This window comes from Triplophysa dalaica, chromosome 21, assembly GCF_015846415.1.
Source record: "Triplophysa dalaica isolate WHDGS20190420 chromosome 21, ASM1584641v1, whole genome shotgun sequence".
NCBI classification, from domain to species: Eukaryota; Metazoa; Chordata; class Actinopteri; order Cypriniformes; family Nemacheilidae; genus Triplophysa; species Triplophysa dalaica.
The window spans coordinates 18,258,650-18,272,047 of record NC_079562.1 but is presented as its reverse complement, the minus strand read 5'-3'; the positions used below and the strand labels follow the sequence as shown (position 1 = coordinate 18,272,047).

Sequence of the window (13,398 nt, the reverse complement as noted above, 5' to 3'; positions counted from 1 at the left end):
ATACAACATGCTTTCTTCCTATTTTTTGGTATTTGATGGTATACAGTATGTGCACATACTTGCTGTTGTTTAATTGAATGTGCCATTAGTGCTCCAATAAAATTATGTAAAATGATGTCATCATTTACTCACCTTATTGTCATTTCAAGCATGTACGACTTTCTTTCTTCCGCAGAGCACAAAAGAAGATATTTTGCAGAATGTTGGCAACTAGCCCCAATTCACTTTGTGTCCATACGATAGAAGTGAATGGGGGCTATGCTGTTCGTTGACCAACTTTCTTCAAAATATCTTCTTTTATGTTTTGCGGAAGAAAGAGAGTCAAAAAGGTTTGAAATGACAAGAGGGTGAGTAAATGATGAGAATTTTCTATTTTGGGTACACTATCACTTTAAGCCAGCAGAAAAAAACGAAATGTTACTTTCTACGTTTTAATACACACTTTTATTATGCACATTTTATTTATCCACAATAATTGAAAAAATAATGTTAATCATTTTCGTTTATCCAAATGCTTGTATCAAAACTCTTAGGGCCGGTTGCACAGACAAGGCTTATCTTAGCACAGTGTCTACACTGCAATGCGACGTGCTTTTTTTCTAATGGGATCTTTACGCCGCATCGCTCCATGTCCGGTGTGAACAATTTATTTTTAATTCTAATGGGTTTTAAGGCGTTCTATTGTCTCTAGTCGCATCGCATCAAGCTGCATCCAGTGTAGACACTGTGTTAGCCTTAGTAAAATTAGGCTATTTAAGTCACTTTTAATAAAATGCCTTCAATAAAACATTACTGGTGTGCATCTTGAAAAAAAACATGGCAATGAATAGTTTTAACATATGTTAGGGCAATTTATTTTGAGTTAAGACAGCTCAAACTTTCATTTTATTCTGGGACTAGTCTTAAACCTTGTCTTAAACCTACTTCTTTTAAGGTGCTGCAAGATGTTTCTGTCAAGTATCTGTTTTTTATTGAGAATGGCAGAAGAATTCAATGTAATTGTATAGTCTCTGGGTGCTCATTTACTTAATAAGAGTTTCTTTATTGTCTGTTTTGTATAGACGAGGAGCCGTTCCTTATCTTTGCCAACCGTTACTACTTGAGGAAGCTCAGCCTGGATGGTACAAACTACACTCTTATAAAACAGGTATGTTTTTTTTTTCGCTACAACAAGATGCACCTTTTTACTTTCTCATGTAATAGTTTTTGCATGTTCTTTATTTCTAGGGTTTGAACAACGCTGTTGCTTTAGATTTCGACTATCGGCAGCAGATGATCTACTGGACGGATGTGACGACTCAAGGCAGCATGATACGACGCATGCACATCAATGGCAGCAATGTGCAGGTAACAAATGTAACTGATCGAAATATTTCATCAAATTGTTCTATATCGTTTAACATTGGATTGGCTGTTTGACAATGTTGGCGGTTTATCTCACATACACTCACCTAAAGGATTATTAGGAACACCATACTAATACTGTGTTTGACCCCCTTTCGCCTACGTGGCACTGATTCAACAAGGTGCTGAAAGCATTCTTTAGAAATGTTGGCCCATATTGATAGGATAGAATCTTGAAGTTGATGGAGATCTGTGGGATGCACGAAGCTCCCGTTCCACCACATCCCAAAGATTCTCTATTGGGTTGAGATCTGGTGACTGTGGGTGCCATTTTAGTACAGTGAACTCATTGTCATGTTCAAGAAACCAATTTGAAATGATTCGAGCTTTGTGACATGGTGCATTATCCGAGGATGGGTACATGGTGGTCATAAAGGGATGGACATAGTCAGAAACAATGTTCAGGTAGGCCGTGGCATTTAAACCATGCCCAGTTGGCACTAAGGGGCCTAACGTGTGCCAAGAAAACATCCCCCACACCATTACACCACCACCATAATTGCATTAATGAGAAATTGAACAGGTGTTCCTAATAATCCTTTAGGTGAGTGTAAATAAAGGAAATTTACCAGTGTGCAGATCTCTCGTCTTTTATTCTATACGCAGGGATCCTGCGCCTGTCTAAGATAATGTGGTTTTACATACTTATTTTTGTCTGTCAGGTTCTTCACCGCACATCTCTCAGTAACCCTGATGGTGTGGCTGTTGATTGGGTGGGTGGAAATCTGTACTGGTGTGATAAAGGACGAGACACTATCGAGGTATCCAAGTTGAACGGAGCATACAGAACTGTGTTGGTCAACACTGGACTGCGGGAACCGAGAGCCGTAGCTGTGGATGTCCGTAATGGGTAAACAGTGACAGCTATAGACATCTTTTCTGTTATTGATGAGATTTTCTTTTTTTGTTTGAAATGCTATTATGATGAAAGTTTAGACATTCATCAATTGATAAAAGCAAAATAATGAAGCTAGAATACAATTTAAAACAAAGCTTACATGTTTTAAAGCTGAGCAGTAACAAATAAATATTAATAATAATAAATTTGAAATGTTTGGGTACAATGACGTTATTGTTTTGAGAATAGATGAATGTGTCCTGGTATATATATGCTTTGAAGTGATTTTATATTTTCTGTTGTTTGTCACAAATTGAAATAGTGCATTGAAAATACGACCAATGGAAACAACGTCAATCTCACAAAAACACCCATGTATCTCAAAAAAGTTCTCACGCCTGTATTATGTACTATCTTACATGGTGGCCCAAATACAGAGAAACGAATGAGTGCAGTATGGAGATTTATTAGAACAGTAAGGTTATATGACAATATATGAGGAATACATCACAGTAGGTGACACTATGCACTAAAGTTTGTTTGCAACCTGCCATTAAACGTACAAAGAAGAAGTTTGGCCAGAATGACTTATCGCGAGAAGAATCAAAATACAATTTAATAGCATAACATCATTAAATGAAAACGCAGTCATTCTGCGACATCGACATTTAGAAAACATGATGTTGAGGCTTATTTGTGACTTGATTTGAAACGGTTTTAATAAATAGGAATCATGTGGATTTCTATATCACGGAACTATATCATTCTCTATTTTATTGTGTGGTCATTTTGTCTCTGAAATTGTGACGTAGTGGTTCATCTTCAATTTTATGTTCACCCTGAATCTGTGTGTGGTTGACGCTGATTTTTCTCGCTGTCAGATATCTGTACTGGTCAGACTGGGGTGATAATCCTCATATCGGACGCATTGGGATGGACGGCACCAACAGAAGCGTGATCATACAGGACAAGATAACCTGGCCCAACGGACTCACTCTAGACTTCATCAATGACCGAATCTACTGGGCCGACGCCAGAGAGGACTACATCGAATTCTCTAGCTTAGATGGGTCCAACAGACACAGGGGTGAGGAAACAGAGAGTGTTCAGCAAACAGCTTATTAAAAACAATCACCATATCGCCTCTTTGTTCCTTTTTAAAGGCCCTGTTTTCTCCCTGTTTTCGAAGCTTTGGCTGTGTTTCTTTGGGTGTTTAATAATGGATGTTCTTGTTTCTAGTTTCAAAAAAACGTTGTTATGTAACATATTTCAATTATATTGTCCACCGCCGTCTCTTTTCTCACGAAATGACTGGATTTCTTTCGGTTTCTTAAAAGTCCCGCCTCTGACTTGTAAAGCTGACCAGGTCTGTCGTGATTGGTTCCCCGCTTAGAGTGTGTGTGTGAAGATGTCAACCTTAATTCATCAGTTAAAAACATCTGGATGGATCGAAGTTTAACTGAGGTCTGCTAGTGCATATGCAAACGTCAATCTTTGTTAGAGATCACGTTTTTTCTACTATGCAGAGGGAAACGACACTCTGACCAAATGGCGTCAGACCGGTTATCACTAATAACAGAGTTGGATAATAAAACAAGCAAGATTGACTAGGAGACTGCAAGTAGGACTTCATATGACATTTCATTGAAGTGTTTAGACAGAGGTATGCGCACACACACACAATATCAGTGTGTTTCACAGAACAGCTTTCACAGCCGATGTTAAAGTCATGGAAGCTGTTATTTTACTGTTGGTTATCTTAGAATGTGTGTAGCTGAATTCTTACTTCCAGCTATAGGACTGTGATGAAAGTGAAAGTTAAGCGTGTAGCTAATTTAAATGTTTACAATTTCTGATAACCAAACACTACTCCAGCGGGTCTTCCTCTTCTCTAAGGAAGGCCTCACCCATTTTTAGGCGTATTCCTTTTGGCGGAGGTTACTAAAAGCACTCGGAATACTGACGTCATGTACCCAGGAAGTAGAGGGCTGTAGTCGATCCAGCCATTCTCTATTGTCCTTGAAAAGCGAATTCTGTTAAAGACAATATCTTGCGTGGCACTGAACTTTGAGCTTTATCCTTTTGCAGTTCTTATTTATGCTCTAACAGCAACATTACACACCAAACTTAAGGTTGAAAAATGGGATCGCGTCGAACGTGTCCATTAAAATTCAATCAAAAGTTTCATTCTTTTGTTTTTCATTTAAAATATATGCCTGGTATGATTCCTGGGAAATGAACCCATGATGCTGTTATTGCAATGCTATTTCTGCTGTTTGTTAGATATGCTTGTTTAGTTGTTTATTCTGGTCTTTGTTATGCAGTTTTGACTCAGGACATTCCTCACATCTTTGCCATGACGTTGTTTGAGGAGTACATCTACTGGACGGACTGGGAGACCAAATCCATCAACAGAGCTCACAAGACCCTCGGGACCAACAAGACCATGCTGATCAGCACCCTGCACAGACCCATGGACGTCCACATCTACCACCCCTACAGACAACCTGAGGGTCAGGACACAAGCACACCAACGAAATCTCATGACAATGCTTTACTTTCTTTACTAAATGGCTCCTTTGTATATTTCCTTCAACATGTCATTCGTGCAGTTTAGTGATGTCCAATCTGCTTTCACACCAGTGATGGTTAGGTTAAGGTTTTGTACGATTGACATTTATAGATTTATAGACCGTTTCATTGGACGTGCAGGCCAGGACTTCAGTTAACTTCCGCTCTGTGTTTGGCTAGTGTCTAATAATATAACTATTTATATTAAATCAAATATACAGTGTATAGTTATAATTTAAATAGTTATAAACGATTCGTTTAATTTTCTTTAATGTTTCAGATTCGCTTAAAAGGACTAGTTGTTATAATCCCACTATTTCAGCACAGATGAATTGCCCAATAGGACATTCATTTTATTAAATAAACTATTTGTTGAAAGGGTCCTGTTGTTTAGTCGCATGCAAAGAAACCGTATGGTTTCCGGACGATTGTTGGTATTGTTGCTTTGAAACCGTCTATATGAACGAGAGATGCATCTTTTTACACACTCCTATTCAGACCATGTGATTGCGTGTTATCCACACGTTTTATTTCATTTGAAATGTTGTCTCTTGTCGTAGTCACGAATCACCCGTGTCAGACAGACAATGGTGGATGCAGTAACTTGTGTCTGCTGTCACCGGGTGGAGGTTATAAATGTGCCTGCCCCACAAACTTCTACCTGGCTGCTGATGGGAGACAGTGCATGTCCAACTGCACCGCCAGTCAGGTACATACAATAAACAACTACAGAAAAAGCCCACTAACTTGAAGTATCTAAAGTGCTGGTAAATATTGATAAAATGAACATTTTAGCAGATGTGTACATTTTAAATGTAATGTCTCAATAAAGAAGGAAAAAAATTAAATGGCTAGCTGCACAAGATCGCATTGGTAAGCTTTTGCGACGTCGGGGTCGGCATCCCAAAAGCTCACCTGCGCCATCTTGTGCAACTAGCGAATTAGGTCCATTTGATTTTTTCATCAAGCCAGATAATGGAGATCTTAACCCCAGTCAGACTAACTAAAAAAATGTATTGTTTACCATTTGTCATCAGTTTGTCTGCAAAAACGACAAGTGTATCCCCTTCTGGTGGAAGTGCGACACAGAAGACGACTGTGGCGACCGATCCGACGAGCCCGCAGACTGCCGTGAGTTGTGGGGATGTCCTCAGTCTCTCATCATCAGTATGGGCATCTGAGAGCAGTGTTTCAAGCATGTCTGTGGTTCTGTGTGTTTAACAGCTGAGTTTAAATGCAGACCTGGTCAGTTCCAGTGCGGCACTGGCATCTGCACAAACCCAGCGTACATCTGTGATGGAGACAACGACTGCCAGGACAACTCTGATGAGGCCAACTGCGGTACATTTCACAACTTCAGACTAAGAATATTACATTCCATCAGCTGACTGAAGCAGGCAAAAAGTGACTTTTTGCATTGTTTATGTTTGTGTGTTCCTTGCAGATATCCACGTGTGTCTGCCCAGTCAGTTCAAATGCACCAGTCCTAGTCGCTGTATTCCAGGAATATTCCGCTGTAATGGTCAGGACAATTGCGGCGAGGGAGAGGACGAGAAAGACTGCCGTGAGCTGGTTTACATTACTTTTCTGAACTTTTTCATTTTATTTGTGAAGTGCTTTAGATCAGAAACATCATTTGTGCTTGTTGCACAATGCATTTGTGTTTGCGTACTCTTAGAAAAGAAGACTTTCATCAGACACACATGTCTGGAGTGCAGTGAACTTCCAGTTTGTGTTTGGCTAGTGTTTAATAATATTACTGCTTATATTCTAATGTTTGTTATTATTTTATTATATAATAATTGTATTAATAATTTGTTGAATGGGTCCTGTAAAGAAGCAGTATGGTACACTGACATCTAGTGGTTGAGCCTGATATTGCAGTCTACATTCAAAATATTGGAGCGACAATGTAACGGTTCTTCTGGGTTATCATAAATAATCTACAGGCACTCTGCGTTTGTGAATGTGTACCGGAAGTTGAGGGGATTCCACGAACGTGTGCATGTTCACTAGCATTTGTTTATTGTGTTGCTTTGAAACCCTCTTTATTATGATTATTTTAAGCCAAAGGCATAAAAGTGGAAAAGATTTTGAGGAGAACAAGACTTACAATCTGTACTATCACTGTTCATATTCTTGATATTGATGCTGTTTATATATACGACAAAGAGTTAATATTTAAAGTGAAGACCTCGGAACAGGCCGAAGTGATGCAGACAATAGATATTTTTTATTGTTTGCCATTGTTTACTCCTCAGTAGTGTATTTGCCATGCATACATTGGGTCCTGTGTTACACGTGAGATCTTTTGTGGAGAATGTGATTGGAGTATAACATGTTTATTTGTGTATGCAGCGGAGGTGACGTGTGCACCCAACCAGTTCCAATGCTCTATAACCAAGCGCTGTATCCCGCGGGTGTGGGTGTGTGACCGCGACAATGACTGCGTGGATGGATCTGATGAACCCGCCAACTGCAGTGAGTTTATCAGTAACATGATTTGACATTCAGCCGTTGTTTCACTTCATTCTCTCATCATGAACTCTGTCATACTCTGGCACTGAAACACAGCAGTGAATATTATATGCGTTCATAACTTTACTCTGTCTCTGTGTAGCTCAAATGACCTGTGGTGTGGATGAGTTTCGCTGTAAAGATTCTGGCCGCTGTATCCCAGCTCGCTGGAAATGCGACGGAGAAGACGACTGTGGCGACTCTTCAGATGAACCCAAAGAGGAGTGTGGTGTGTACATACAACCATGAAACATCTTCACAGTCTTGAATGCTATTAATACAGCAGTATTTAGCAGAATTATGAGAAAACTGTAAGGTCCACCCTGTTAAAAGAACAGCATATGCTGGTCTGGTAGGTTTTGAAGCATGGTAGCTGGTCCTGAGCTGCACATGACCAGCTTAAATCAGCACGAAGCAGATACCAGGCTTCAAAACCTACCTAACCAGCATATGCTGTTTTTGAAACAGGGTGGACCTTACAGAGAAAAGTCCTCTGTCCATCCTTAAAATCATATGCAATGCTCTGACAGAAGCTAAGAATTTATCATTGCTTACATAAAAATGTTGAATCAAATGGCATTTATTTGACAAAAATAGGAAAAACAAGATGTGTCAAAGTAAATAGTCTATATCTTTTTTGGGGGTCACTGGACGTGAATTTTTTGTGACATCTAGATGAGAGGACGTGTGAGCCGTATCAGTTCCGCTGTAGAAACAACCGATGTGTGCCTGGCCGGTGGCAGTGTGACTATGACAACGACTGCGGCGACAACTCAGACGAGGACAAGTGTTGTGAGTTTACACGCCCGGCTGCACATGACACGTTACATATGAGCACTGAGACCCAATGGCTCCAAAACAGACTCCAGGCCGCTTAAAGAAACACATCCAGACAGATGTAGCGCATTAAAACTCTTACTGTGCCTGGTAGTAATACAGTAACTTACAGGAACAAGAAGCCTTTTTCTGCTTTTAGTCCCATTCGTTTGTACATATTAATAGAGTTTAGTGATATGAAAGGAAATTGGTTGACTATCATTAACAGTTATTTGGATATAATGACATTGTTATTGAAGGTAAATGTCATTTTTCATTCATGCACGTTTTCATTTGTTCGGGTCGTTCACCTGTCTACATCTTGTGTTTATTCTTGATTTAACACTGATGGCACATTGATGTGAGTTAGAGGTAGGTTTTTCTTTACGAACCCTCCATATTTCACTTTAACTCTGTCAGTGGCAGCTTGCTGATGATATTAATGAGAAGCTTGTGAATTTGATGTGCTTTTTGTTAAACATCCAAAAGAAATCTTGACTACAAAGAAGGCATCTATGGGCTGGCACACATTTAAACAAATGGTAGATTTTAAATTATGCAGCAGATACAGTATGAATTGCAGTCAGCTGCAGAAAAAAAACAAGACTATTTCAAAACTATTTTCAGTTTTTCTTAATATAGGTATGTGTTTAGGTAAACAATCATTTTTGTTTTATTCTGTGAAATACTTACAATATTCATCCCAAAATTATATGAAAAATATTTCTTCTGTTTGCATGTATTTGCAGAAAATAAAACTCAACACAGGCCAAAATTTTATTCAATTCAAGTAACAGAAAAGGTGCTCCGTATTTTTTCAGATCTAAAAAAAATAAGTTCATATTCACTTTTAAGCGATACTACATTAACATTGTACATGTATTAAGGAAAAGTTCAACAATCATTTTTTATGTGATAACCTGAATTTTAGTCTTTCACGTTGCTGTTGGATGATTTTATGTCACTCTGGAGGTTTGATGTTGTTGAAATTCAACAGACAATTGACTCGAATGACCACAATACATCTTGAAATGATGATTAGCCTACATTAATATTTGGAATGGTCTCTTAATCTTTTCTGCGGCTGTATGCGTACAAGATGTCATTGACAAATGAACATATTCATCTTTATTTTCGTTTCATATATTAAGTAGCATAATATTATTATTATTTCAAACAAATTCAGTCAACTGTCTCCTTTTGAGTGCCTTTTTGAGTAAGGTAGTGTGTTTTATCAAAATTGGTTAAAACTAAATATTTGTGTACCTGACAGTGACAGTAATACTCAGCAGCTTGCTACTTAGACATTTATTCCTGCAGTTTTTGACCAGTATTTCTTTTTTTGTTTGTTTTGTTGCCTGCATTCAGCCACATGAACATCTTTTTGTCCCTGTCCCTCCTGTTTGACCTCTACACCTTTAAAGATATAGTTTTCCCCAAAATGATATTTAAAATGTAGCTATTCCTGTTTCCTCAATCTCATGTTGTTAGAAACCTGTATGACATTTTTACTTCTGCCCCTTTCCACACAATGGGCCCCATTCATGAAACACGAGCTGAAAGATATTTTGTGTACATCATTCGTAAATTCATTTTGACGTAAATTTACAGATTCATGAAAATGTTCCTATTTTCAAAAATGTTATTGCTTAGCAAAAAATGTACGTCCGTGAATTTTGATTCACTATGTACCATAATGATATTTCACAAGTTCTTTGCCCTGTCTTTTATCATGTTTTACTTTTTAACTTTGAGTAAAACGCATAGCTGGTCACTGTCCTTTTTTACACAGCCTTCCAATCTATATTATAAATTACAGCATCCAACGTATCTCCGGCGCAGTGCCTCCAAAGCGTTCTCAGGCGCCACCAGCTGGTTGTTTTCAGAAGTTCACCAGATATTATTATTTTAGCTGGCTTAAAACTTTTGGTGGACAGAGTTTAATAGATTAATTTATTGGTAAGTATAGCCTATGAGTCTCTTATGCATTTATGCAATATAATGTAGCCAAAGCGGAGAATGAAGTCCGGCATTTCATACGTAATATGCGTAGCTGTAATTCATAGGGAGGGAGTATGCTAATTGTGAATGAGTGTGCGCACCCTGTAGGGTTATTGGCATTCATTAACATATACACATTTTACTATCAAATCTGACGTTTTCGGGAAGGTCTGTTTTACGCGCAAATTACTCAGAATTTACTCATATATTTAAGAATTTTTCATGAATGAGACCCAATGAACTTAAATAGAAACATACGCTCCAAAATGGAATGAATGAATGAGGACAACACCTTATGTGTGTTTTAAGTCACAAGATAGCTTTGTCCTTTTTCAGCTGTTCCTCACACAAAGTGACCATACAGCTTGTCAAGATCCAACTAAAACATGAACAATTAAAAGTTAGTCCATTTGACTCTACAGAGAAAAGAAAGTCATTAAACTTTGAAACACCATGAGGGAAACAATGCTGACAGAATTGTCATTTTGGGTACCTTAACCCTTTCACAACCCCAAGCTTACTATATGAAATTACTCTGTCCTGTTTTCTAAATGTAACGAAATGCAGGATAGATTTAAGGTGTATGAATTGTGTGGCAGTGCCCAGGAAGTGCTCTGAGAGTGAGTTTGCTTGCACCAGCGGTCGCTGTATCGCTGGCCGATGGAAGTGTGATGGAGACCATGACTGCGCTGATGGATCTGATGAGGTACACGCAAACACGCACACACAGACAGTTGGTTAGTGACAACTGTTGCAGTACAACACTCATTCATAATAGTGCTCTTCATAAATGGGAAATCCTTTGTGTGTGTGTGTGTGTGTTTCGCAGAACGGCTGTGATGTGAAGTGTGATAATGACCAGTTTCAGTGTAAGAACAATCACTGCATCCCGTTCCGCTGGAGGTGCGATGCTGATGCGGACTGCATGGACGGCAGCGATGAGGAGAACTGCGACACTGGAGGTTAAACACATACACACAAACAGACAGAAATCCATTTACCATATTAAATGAATAATTCATCTGAAAACCTGAAAAGTGTTCTATTACGTTCATGTTGTTCCAAACGGCAGGTCTTTGTGATACAACATTTGGCTACTTATGTACATACATGTTTGTCCAGATTAAGAGACAACAAACATCTGTTTTCCCTTCCTACATAAAGTAGTCTTTAAATGCCTGATCACACTGTAACTGTAAAGATAAAGTCTTACTCATTGTTTTATAATAAAGAGAATCGTTGAGTCCATACCACAACTATAACAATCATGCAGAGGTATGATATCATCAATATCACTTTCAATCAAAATCCATTCTACTTTAAAGTGTTTGCGCATTAGTTATTATAGTTTTGATTTCTGTTTTTAGTTTTATTAATATTTTAAAATAGCTTTTATTTTTATAGCTTTTGTCATTTTATAATTACCTGTTTTATTACTATGTAAGATTTATTTTAGTTTCTTTATTATTATAATTTTAGTACTTTAAACTTATTCCATTTTATTTTTGAGAAAACCTTAACATTTTTAATTGAGTTAGTTTCTCCAATAATCTTTAGGTCAATATTTGATTTTAATGAAAAGATTTTTGTAAAAACTAAATTTTTGTAAACTAAAATGATGTAAGAACTGCAGCACGCAAGCTTAGAATAAACGTATGCGACCACAAATGAGTAAATAATGAATACAATGTTTTTTGGGGGCGTGAAGTGTTCCTTTAAACAAGTGCTTTAGCCATGAATCAATGGTTGCAGTATTAATTAGAGGGATCAAACTCTCTGGAGGGGATTTTAGTATTCACAGGGGCTTTTCCGAAGATACGCTGCCAAGCGTTTCACACACCCCAGACACATGATAATTGCTGTTCGCTTGTGCTTGAATGAATACAGATGAGTTACCCAGTTGTGTGTGTGTGTGTGTGTGTGTTTGTGTATGTGTATGTTTCAGTGGGTCAATACTGCCTCCTGGATGAGTATCAGTGTAATAACACTCTGTGTAAACCACTGGGCTGGAAATGTGATGGGGAGGATGACTGTGGAGATAACTCTGATGAAAACACTGAAGAGTGCAGTAAGTGCCCTTATTGTTTGCCTTTATTATCACTTTCTTATCTTTTAGAGTTCCCTGGAACTTTTAACAGACACATGCAATTTTGACATACTTTGGCTGTAACATACACACAAAGTGAAGTACTTGAAGCAGCCTGCATTCTTATGTTTTAGCATGATGGTATAGAGGCAAAAGTACCTGACTGCAGCTTTAAACTAACACTAAAACTAATGAATTAAAAGTAGCATTAATTCAAACATGTTCACACACAAATGAAAATGAAAATTGTCAAATGTTAATGACATCAACCTGTACTGTACATATTTACATTTCATGTTTAATTTACATGTATCTCTGTGTTTCCCAGGAAGATTCCACTGTCCTCCCAACAGACAGTTCAGATGCCATAATAATCGAGTGTGTCTGCCAGTGTCTAAACAATGTGACGGTGTTGACAACTGTGGAGATAACAGCGATGAACTGAACTGCCGTGAGTAACTTTGCATGATCTTTTTGACAGTGCTGTTACATTCAACAACATTGTTCGCAAGTGAATGTTACCACACCACCGTAAAAAGGTTTCCTCGCTCATAAATCATTTGAGAACTGAGCTTGAGTAGGGTAATAAACATAACAAAGCAAAAGCTGTATCTGTTTTTGTAATAACGTTGGTCACAAAGATGAAATGTTATTTTATGGCATGTTTTGTTTTGGTTTTCAATGTTTTATTGTGTTCCTGTTTATTTTTGTCTCTGTAATGTGACCTTGTGTTGTATAATGGCGTTATATAAATAGATGAATTTATAAAAAAAAAAGTCTGCAATATAGTAATGATGAATAAGGACAGACAAATTGCTAGAAAATGATATAACGCATACTTTCCATTACACACTAAATCCCTAAAGCCTGGCTCAGACTACAGGAGTTTTAAAATCCTGACAGATTTTAAATCTGGTTGCAGCTCACACATAAGGAGAATCTTATCAGATTCTCTTATGTAAAATCTTAAACCTGGCTCAGACTACAGGAGTTTTAAAATCCTGACAGATTTGAAATTCTGGTTGCAGCTCACACATAAAGAGAATCTTATCAGATTCTCTTATGTAAAATCTTAAACCTTGCATTACATCTACATTTAAATCTCTTTTTCAAGCACTACAAAAATAGCTTTGCCCTTTGTAAACTTGCATTTATGAATGTGAAA

At 37.8% G+C, this 13,398-nt stretch overlaps 1 protein-coding gene across 1 annotated transcript in view; it reads left to right on the top strand.

The window, feature by feature from the left end:
* The window catches only part of lrp1aa (low density lipoprotein receptor-related protein 1Aa), a 131,742-nt gene that overhangs the window by 103,166 nt on the left and 15,178 nt on the right, over nucleotides 1–13,398 (top strand). The window contains exons 58-73 of the mRNA XM_056735396.1: nucleotides 1,062–1,147; nucleotides 1,228–1,347; nucleotides 2,067–2,254; nucleotides 3,124–3,329; nucleotides 4,567–4,755; nucleotides 5,374–5,522; nucleotides 5,851–5,944; nucleotides 6,038–6,154; nucleotides 6,258–6,377; nucleotides 7,172–7,294; nucleotides 7,434–7,559; nucleotides 8,006–8,122; nucleotides 10,747–10,853; nucleotides 10,977–11,109; nucleotides 12,093–12,215; nucleotides 12,562–12,684. Coding sequence (XP_056591374.1) covers nucleotides 1,062–1,147; nucleotides 1,228–1,347; nucleotides 2,067–2,254; nucleotides 3,124–3,329; nucleotides 4,567–4,755; nucleotides 5,374–5,522; nucleotides 5,851–5,944; nucleotides 6,038–6,154; nucleotides 6,258–6,377; nucleotides 7,172–7,294; nucleotides 7,434–7,559; nucleotides 8,006–8,122; nucleotides 10,747–10,853; nucleotides 10,977–11,109; nucleotides 12,093–12,215; nucleotides 12,562–12,684 — 2,121 coding nt within the window. The remainder of the gene's footprint in view (nucleotides 1–1,061; nucleotides 1,148–1,227; nucleotides 1,348–2,066; nucleotides 2,255–3,123; nucleotides 3,330–4,566; nucleotides 4,756–5,373; nucleotides 5,523–5,850; nucleotides 5,945–6,037; nucleotides 6,155–6,257; nucleotides 6,378–7,171; nucleotides 7,295–7,433; nucleotides 7,560–8,005; nucleotides 8,123–10,746; nucleotides 10,854–10,976; nucleotides 11,110–12,092; nucleotides 12,216–12,561; nucleotides 12,685–13,398) is intronic.